This window comes from Herpailurus yagouaroundi, unplaced genomic scaffold (genome assembly GCF_014898765.1).
Source record: "Herpailurus yagouaroundi ecotype Mexico unplaced genomic scaffold, PumYag 100, whole genome shotgun sequence".
NCBI lineage: Eukaryota > Metazoa > Chordata > Mammalia > Carnivora > Felidae > Herpailurus > Herpailurus yagouaroundi.
Window position 1 is genome coordinate 579,552 of NW_024412391.1, and position 9,649 is coordinate 589,200.

At 48.9% G+C, this 9,649-nt stretch overlaps 1 protein-coding gene across 2 annotated transcripts in view; it reads right to left on the reverse strand.

The window, feature by feature from the left end:
- ZNF398 (zinc finger protein 398) overlaps positions 1 to 9,643 on the reverse strand; it is a 37,186-nt gene extending 27,543 nt beyond the window's left edge. Inside the window, exons 1-2 of one of the 2 annotated variants that reach the window (XM_040471670.1) lie at positions 9,582 to 9,643; positions 4,151 to 4,546 (exon numbers count right to left, since the gene is read on the reverse strand). In XM_040471670.1, coding sequence (XP_040327604.1) covers positions 4,151 to 4,546; positions 9,582 to 9,605 — 420 coding nt within the window. In that variant the 5' untranslated portion in view covers positions 9,606 to 9,643. Of the gene's footprint in view, positions 1 to 4,150; positions 5,075 to 9,581 lie in introns of those variants that run through there. The other variant, XM_040471669.1, reaches the window with a different exon arrangement.
- Between the last annotated feature and the right edge of the window lie 6 nt (positions 9,644 to 9,649).

Genomic DNA, 9,649 nt, shown 5'->3' on the forward strand with positions numbered 1-9,649 from the left:
CCGAAGTCGGTCGCCCAACCGACTGAGCCACCCAGGCGCCCCTAAAAACAATTTTAAAGGTGAGGGGCACCTGGGTGACTCAGTCGGTTGGGCGACCGGCTTCAGCACAGGTCACAATCTCATGACTCGTGCCTTCAAGCCCAGCGTCGGGTTCTATGCTGACAGCTCAGAGCCTGGAGCTTGCTTCAGATTCTGTGTCTCACTCTCTCCCTGCCTCTCCCCCACTCACGCTCTCTCTCTGTCTCAAAGGTAAATAAACATAGGTGAATAGGGGGTGCTTGAGTGGCTCAGTCGCTTAAGTGTCTGATTTCAGCTCGGGTCATGATCTCACAGTTCATGAGTTTGAGCCCTGTCGGGCTCTGTGCTGACAGCTCAGAACCTGGAGCCTGCTTCAGATTCTGTGTCTCCCTCTTTCCCTGCCCCTTCCCTGCTCACGTCCTTTCTCTCTCTCAAAAATAAACATAAAAAAATTCTTTTGAAATAAAAAAAAGAAAAAGGTGAATAATAGGAAGGGAAAGTTAGAGACAAAGATCACAACCCACCATGAGTCAGATGGTAGTTCCAGAAAAAACAGGAGAAATGGGGATGAAATATCCTAAAAATAGGATTATGGAAGAAAAGTTTCCAGAGCCGAATAAGACACCCATCTTCCGAATGAAAGATAACACCAAGTGTGTGACACAAATGTTAAAAGACCTACATGAAGACACACCCTCAACACGTTTTAGAAAAACAAGTACAAAAAAAAAAAACCAAGTACAAATGGGAAGATTCTAGAGAACAGATTTCTTGTAAACGGATTTGGTGTTCATTTGGAATTAATGCTGAAATATTAATTTGGAATTGATTTGGTATTAAGGTTTATCATCAATGGCATTCGATGTTATGAGACAAAGGACCGATGCCTTTAAAATTCTGAGAGAAGTGGAGTATTCAGCCTTAAAAAGGAAATGCTGATACAACATGGGTGAACCTGGAAGATATTGTGCTGAGTGAAATAAGCCAGTCACGGAAGGACAAATAGTGTATGATCTCATTTATATGAGGGACTCAGAAGAGTCAAATTCACAGAGACAGAAAGCAGAATGGTGGGCGCCAGGGGCCGGGGCAGAGGGGCTGGGGGATTAGCGTTTAATGGAGACAGAGTTTCAGTTTGGGAAGTTCTGGAGATGGATGGTGTTGGTAGTTGCACAGTGATGTGAATGTACTGAGTACCACTAAACTGGGCATTTAAACGTGGCGAAAATGGTACATTTTAGGTTGTGCACATTTTACCACAGTTTAAAATTGAAAGTAAGAAGAAAACTGAGGGAAGATTATTCTGAACTTGGCACTCAGAAGTAAGGACAGGGTCACCTGGCGGCGGGGGCGGGGGGGAGGGGTTCAGTCAGTAAGTGTCCAACTCTTGATTTTGGCTCTGGTCATGATCTCATGGTTCATGAGTTTGAGCCCTGAGTCAGGCTCTGTGCTGACAGCGAGAAGACTGCTTGGGATTCTCTCTCCTCCTGCCCTTCCCCAGCTCTCTCTGTCTCTCTCAAAAAGAAATAAACAAACATAAAAATAAAGTAAAGACAGAATAAGAAGAGTATTTTCAACAAAGCAAAGACGCAAATTTTACTTCCATATTTAAAGCTAATAAATCTCTAATATGTTCTAACTTCATGAAGATATCTTAAAGAAATATCACATTATCTTCTATATGATTTTGGAGTTTAAGATGGAGAGTTTAAACGTTATCCATTTATCTAGGTAAGACAATGGGTACACACTTTAACTTACCTTTTCTACTAATCTTATGGCAATACTAAGTATAAATTATCCCAAAGAACTCCTGGATGGGCTCCAGACACACAAGTAAAACACACTGGGGAAGGTTCTCTATCAGATGCTGACTCTGATATCCCTCCCTGCAAACCTGGAAAGAGGCATCGGTCATCATTCTCTCCCTTTTCTCCCTTCCCACTCACTCTTCAACCTGCCTTTCCCAGACTTCTAGGCCCCGCGTCTTAGCAAGGTCTCCGGCAAAGTCTGTGTTGCCAAATCATACTCTGTCTGCACCTTTCTAGACCTCTCAGTGACATGCAATCCAAATGACAGCTTTCTCCTTGAATGCTCTTCCTCCTCGTCCTGTGATGCCACATACACTCCTATCTTGTTTCCATCTCGCTGGCCACTCCTTTTGGTCTCCTTTGCCAGCTCTGCCTGCCCCTGGAGCATGGTCCTTGGACTCTTCTCCCTGCTTTGCCATGCTTTCTCCTGAGGCAATCACCTCCAGTCTCAGGACTTTCAACAGGGTCTGTGCACCCATGACTGCCAAATATTACTCCGCTCTGAGCCGCGGGGACCACTTAACATCTCTCCTGACTGTATCACGGGCACCTCAAACCTAATACTGCCAAAAGAGAGCTCCTAATTCCTTCCCACTCCTCAAGATAGTCCCCATCTCAGTAAATGTCACCACCATCCATCGGGTTCTTGGAGCCAAAAGCCTAACAGTCAGTAAACCTAAGGTGGTTAAGAGCATATGCTCTGGAGCCAGCTGGGTTGCAATACTACTCTATTACTTATATTTAATAACTAAATGATCTTGGGCAAGTTAGGGTTCCTATGAAAATTACCAAAGCACTTAGAACAAGTTCTATGTAAATTATCACACAATAAATTTAAAATTATCATTGTTCTTCATTACCAAATTCCCATCCGTGACTTCTACCCAGCATCTCCGCCAAAAGTCCGGAATCTGCCCACTATCCGTCTCCACCACGGCTGCCCTCACCCAAGCCACTCTCATCTCTCCCACTATTGCAGCTGCCTCTTGTTTTCTCCCTGCTTCTATTCCTACCAACCTGATGTCTCCTACGGAGCAGCCAAAGTGATTTGTTCAAAATATCAACCAGATAGAACTCCTCTGTTTAATACCCTCAATTTCTTTCCATTATACCCAAGATAAAACCAATTCCTTACCTTGGTCTCAGACCCCTACATCAGTGATTCACAGCCCCGGTTGCACATTAGACCCCACCAACGGAGATGTTAAGATTTGTGTTTTAGCCTCATCCAGGACCCACTAAATCAGAATCTCTAGGTGTGATGCCCACCAAAATGGAAAAAGCCCTCGGGTGATTCCTGTGTACAGTCAGTGCTGAAAAACACTGCCCTAAATAACGTGACCTCATCCATTTCTCTAGGCACAGGCCTGTTTTCACCGCATCCCAGCTAATGCGTTTCCCCTTGCCTTCAGTGTTCAACGTTTGTTTGTCTTCAGGACTTTGCACGGGGCATCGTCACCGCCTAGAAAGTTCTTCCTCAGATCTTCTCACAGCTGCGTCCTTCCTGTCATTCAGTCTCAGCCTAAATATTAGCACCTTTATGAGAGCTGCTCTGAAAACCCACCAAAAACTAAATCACCGAATAGCACTTTTTTTAATCTACTTGCACCTAAATGGATTTATATTCTTGTCTGTTTATATTTTCTGTCTTTCTCCACTAAAATTTAAGCTCCAGGGAAGCTTACATGAATTGTTCAGTGCTGTGCCTCCAGGATATAGATATTCAGTAGACAGTATGTGCTCAGGAAAACCAGATGCCTCGAGGCTGTGTTTCATAGATTAAGAATGAAGTTTATTTTCTTCTGGTGTATGGGCCACTCCCTGCAGAAGGGCCGGGCCCTAGCCCCACAACATACTTCCGTAAAGGGTAATAAAGGGCAGGATCACGCCAATCTTAGGCCTACAGAGAGCCCCAAACCATCTACTTGCCAGCTCTTCCCCCAGACTCCTCTTTTCACCAGAATTACCAACAAATTCATAGGGGCTGATTGAAATGATATTTAATTTAGCTTCCGCACCAAGAACGAAGCAGACAGGTTAACAAAGACAAAAGGGACTCGGAGATAAAGGGCAGGAGAAAGCTGAAGAGAAAAACAAAATCTATCTGCCAGGTAGCCAACTCTGAATTGGAAAGAGGTTTCTAATCTTCAGTCGGACACTTCAATTCAAATCACAGCTAAATTGAACGTGAAATGTTTCCCAAATAGATGAACAAAACACAACTTAATCGCTCCTTTAGCCTGACTGGCCAACGGGATCCCTTACTCCTAGTCTATGGACTAGTGGTACCACTTTCCACCCAGAAGGGGCGAGGGAATTACCTTTGGGATATCCCCTTTGATGCCCGGTGGCAGTCGCAGGATCCAGAAGTTCCTGTTTCTCAGCAGGTTCTCCAAGTTCTCCAGCCGCCTCTGCAGCAGCCCGTACTCCTGCAGCAGGGTCCCCAGCACGGCCCACTTGCCCTCCAGCTGGTTCCCGAGATCAGCCACTGTCTTTTCACAGCTGGCCAGCTTCTTCTCCGCCGTCCCAGTCCGTCCTTCCAGGTGCAGGAGGCGCCGGCTGTGGACCTCCACCTTTCTCTCAATGGCCTGCACGGCTGCCACCACGGTCCACAGGGAGATGGCTGCCGTCTGCAGGTGGGCCTCATTTGCTGCCGGGGGCGTGGGAAGAGGAAGGGGCTGCAGGGAGGTAAGGCATTCCGAGTCCCATTCAGAAGTCTGTACGCGGTGGAGAGAGGAGACAAGACACTGAGTGTTGGAAGGAACCCTAAGCCAAACTAAAATCAAAGAAGGACCGGTTGGCTGGTTAACCAGCTGTGATTCATCTAAATACAGTTTTAGCACTGCCTGCAAAAGCTTCGTCTTTATGGTGCTCGTCAGCAACAAAAGCCAAGAGGACTGCTTTGGCGGTTCAGGGATAAATGAAGTCAGACAGTGAGGGACACTGGATTCAGAACCAGCCTGGCCTATCCCCCGGGGTGTTACGCTGTAGAGCCAATTGTCCAGAGGCTCGGGTTGCTGCTGCATCCTCTATTTCTTGAAAAGGCCTACGTGCACCAGATCTTTCTAGGTTCCTCTGGACTCACTGCCTTCTGATAAAACCTTTATTGATTTATGCTCCAGCCCTGTCCACCACCCTGCTTACGAACCTCAACCGTACCATTCTGTAATACTTTAAAAAGCTGAGAGTATTGAGCATGGAGAAAACATATTTTCAAATATTTGATGGTTCTAAAACGTTAGGCAGAACAGACTTTTTTCAATTAAAAATTTTTTTAATGTTTTAAATGTTTATTCATTTTTGAGAGAGAGAGAGAGAGAGAGAGAGAGAGACAGAGTGCAGGAGGGGCAGGAGCAGAGAGAGAAGGAGACACAGAATCTGAAGCAGTTCCAAGCTCTGAGCTGTCAGCACAGAGTCCGATGCAGGGCTCGAACCCCCAAACCCACAAGATCATGACCTGAGCCAAAGTCGGATGCTTAACCAACTGAGCCACCCGGGAGCCCCCTTAATTAAAATTTTTTTAACGTTTATTTTTTTTATTAAAAAAAATTTTTTTTTAACGTTTATTTATTTTTGAGACAGGGAGAGACAGAGCATGAACGGGGGAGGGTCAGAGAGAGAGGGAGACACAGAATCCAAAACAGGCTCCAGGCTCTGACCTGTCAGCACAGAGCCCGACGCGGGGCTGGAACTCACGGACCGCAAGATCATGACCTGAGCCGAAGTCGGATGCTTAACCGACTGAGCCACCCAGGCGCCCCAACATTTATTTATTTTTGAGAGAGAGGGTGCATGTGCAAGAGAGCAGGGAGGGGGGGCAAAGAGAGAGGGGGTCAGAGGATCTGAATCTTCGCTGAGAGCAGAGCAGCAGAGAGCCCAATGTAGGGCTTGAACTCATGAACCGTGAGATCATGACCTGAGCTGAAGTCAGACACTTAACTGACTAAGCCACCCAGGTGCCCCCAGAACATTATCATTTTTTATTTAATGTTTAATATTTTAAATATTATATTGCATTTATTCCAGAGGGCAGAACTAGAACATGGAATTTTCAGGCAGGCAAACTCTGTCCTACATAAATAATTTTTGAAACTAGATCTTTCCAAGAAAATACCAGGCTGCCCCATCACTGAAAATGCTGTGAAATAAAATGTATATTAAAAAAAAGAAATTCCATGGGGCGCCTGGGTGGCGCAGTCGGTTGGGCGTCCGACTTCAGCCAGGTCACGATCTCGCGGTCCGGGAGTTCGAGCCCCGCGTCGGGCTCTGGGCTGATGGCTCAGAGCCTGGAGCCTGTTTCCGATTCTGTGTCTCCCTCTCTCTCTGCCCCTCCCCCATTCATGCTCTGTCTCTCTCTGTCCCAAAAATAAATAAATGTTGAAAAAATAAAAAAAAAAAAAAAAAAAGAAATTCCAGGGAACCTAGGTGGGTCAGTCTGTTGAGTGTCCAGCTCTTGCTTTTGTCTCAGGTCATGATCCCAGGGTCATGAGACACAGCCCCCGCTGAGCGTGGAGCCTGCTTAAGATTTTCTCTCTCATCATCTGACTTCAGCTCAGGTCATGATCTTGCGGTTCTTGGGTTCGATCCCTACACCAGGCTCACTGCTGTCAGTGCAGATCCTGCTTCAGATCCTCTGTTCTCCTCTCTCTGCCCCTCCCCCACTTGTGCTCTATCAAAAATAAATAAAACATTAAAATATTTTCTCTCTGCCCCTCTCCCCAGCTCATGGTCTCTCTCTCTCTCTCTCTCTCTCTCTCTCTCTCTCTCCAAAATTAAAGAAAGAAAGAAAGGAAGGAAGGTCCTACAACATAGGGGAGATTGGACCAGAATGACCTCCACAAAGCCTTGCGACTCTATGAATTTGACAACCCGCTCCCTGGCCACAACCTCCCATCTCTCCAGCTCACCCACCACCTGCTCTGCAATCCCACTAAACCCCTGCCCAAGCCATTTGCTCCTGGCTTCCCAGCCCGTTACAGGCTTTGTTTCCTTCCTCGGTGCATCATTTCAACCACCTTCAACCCCTTTCTGTCTTTCTGCCTCACCTGCTCCAGCTCTGAATCAGTCTAACTGTTCCTTCTCTGTTCCTGTAAGCAAGCTGGTAAACCCTACTAAAGGAAGTCACACGACAGGGAAAACTGATGTCACCCCACACCAGTGGTCTCTAAGCTCAGCAGGAACTCAACATTGTCTGGTGCCCCCTACGCTTTTCTTCCCATTCCATATAGTAGCCACTGCAACCCCCCCCCCCCCGCACACCCCTTAAACTTTTAGTACAACGCTTCTCAAACTAACGTGCCCGAGAATCATCTGCAGATCTTGTCAAAAGGCAGACTTTGATGGTTGAGCGTCCAACTCTTGATTTCAGCTCAGGTCATGAGATCGGCCCCGCATCTGGCTCAGCGCTGACAGTGTGGAGCCTGCTTAGGATTCTCTCTCCATCTCTCCGCCCCTCCCCCACTCGTGCTTGCTCGCTTGCACGTGCGCGCAGTCTCTCTCTACAATAAATAAACTAAGAAATAAAAATGCAGACTTTGATTCAGCAGGCCTGGGAGGCAAATTGAGATTCTGCATTTTTACCAAGCTGCCGGGTGATGCTGATGCTGGTGGTGCAGAGAGCACACGTGGGGCAATGAGACCCTTGTCCACTGCAGGCCCCCTCAACCTCAGGGGACAACATGGCCTCCTACTTTGAGAAGAAAGAGTAATTAGCCTGCAACTCTCTCAACTTTCTCCTATTACACTGGCTTCTCACTTCAAACTCATCAGTAGCTTAATCCATGCTTTCTTCCTTCCTTCCCACAGGAAAAGGTTGCACGCATCCTATTTAAAACTAATCTCTCCACTTATGCTCTGAATGCCAACGCTTTCCACACTTTTAGGGACATTGTTCTTTTCTCTTTTTTATGGTCAGTAGTTCAATGTCTCCTAATTCTTCTCGGTAAAGGCAGACCCGCACCATTCAAAATGGGAACCGCATGTGGCTATTAGCACTTGAAATGTGGGTATTGTGACTGGGACGTGCTGGAAGTTTAAAATACACACCAGATTCTGCAGACTTAGTATGAGGGGGGAAAATGGAAAACTTCATTAGTAAGTTCTTAATATTGGGAGCACCTGGGGTGGCTCAGTGGGTTGAGCATCTGACTCCTGGTTTTGGCTCAGGTGACGATCTCAGGGTCCTGAGATTCAGGTCTGCCTCTGGCTCAGGCTGTGCACTGAGCATGGAGCCTGCTTGGGATTCTCCCTCTACCTCTCTCCCCCTCCCCCGACTAGTGTGTGCTCTAAAATTCTTTTCTTTTTTTTTAAGTTTATTTGAGAGACAGTGCACGTGGGGGAGGGGCAGAGGGAGACAGAAAATCTTAAGCAGGCTCCATGCAGCCAGTGCAGAGCCTAAGAGTCAGATGGGGGGGGGGGGGGGTGTTGAACTCACAAAACCAGGCGATCATGACCTGAGCCAAAACCAGCAGTCAGATCCTTAATCAACTGAGCCACCCGGGCGTCCCCTGCCCCCCACAAAAAACATTCTCAATATTGGTTACACACTGAAATATTCCGTATGCTTTGGATTAAATAAAATATATTAAAATTAAATTCGTGCTCGCTTCGGCAGCACATATACTAAAATTAAATTCATCTATTTGCACTTTTTAAATGCCAGTACTAGAAAATTTAAAGGTACATATGTAGTTTCCACTTTATTTCTATTAAATAGGGTTGGCATCGAGGCTTGATCATCTTTAGCCTGGTAAAAAAAAAAAAGGAAAAAGGAAAATAGATCCAAGGGCAGACACTGCGTTCCTCTCTACCCTACTCCCCACCCCACTGCTACCTGCTCCCTCTTTTCCTCCTCACTTTCCGGGCACTCCATTGCCCATTCTGTTTCCTGACTCACTAAAACGGCTCTCCCTGGGGCGACCAAAGGCTTCCTGGCTGACAAAATGCACGGCGTCCGTTTCAGTCCTATGCTACTGGGCCGGTCCCTGCTCCTTCTACGTGGCTCTTGTGCGCAGGGACTACGTTGGTCACCTCCGCGGCCCTAGCAACTGGGAGAGGGCCTGGCTCGCTGCCGGCCTGCGGGAAATAGCCGCGGGACGAATAAACACGTATAAGGCTATCTGGTCCTCGGAACCGCACCAGTCGTTCAGCAGCACAGACGGAGGGCCTAGAGTGGCGCGCGTTGTCATCTACCGGGCGCTGGGGACCCCGGCGCTCACGCAGTCCTTCGTCCCGCCCGGGGGCTACCGTCCGCGCCGCATCCGCGGCCGCGAGAGGCTCCGGCGGACGGCCCCGAACGTGATTCCGTGCGGACGGCTGCCGGAGCCGCAGAACGCTGATGGAAACACCCAACCAAGCTTCCTGCCCGCCGCGCGTCTGGCGGGCAGTGGCGGGGCTGACACCGAGCGGGAGGAGCCCCTCTTCACTCATTCCTTTCATTAGCGGAAGACGCGCTCTCGGCTCTCAACGTCCGAATGGGAAGGAGGAGCCCCGGGCCTCGCACCCGAGGCGCCGGGACCGCACGATGGGGGAGGGGGCGCCGCCGTCCCGGGCCGGAGTTCGGCGTCGGTGTCCCCACTCGGCGCCTCAGGCCCTTGCCCGCCGGCGGGACCCCGGGAGCGCCCTTGCGCCGGGGCCCCGCGCCTGACAGGCCGGGCGACCCGACCTCCTCCCCTCCCGCGGGTCCGCGGCGCTGAGCTCTAGGCGCCCAGACCGTCCCGGGCTCGCAGCGCTCGGCGCGCGGGCCGCTCTTACCGGAGCCGGGGCCGCCTCGGCCATGGCCCTGCGCTGTCCGGCCCGGGCCGGAGTCGTCGTCGTTGCCG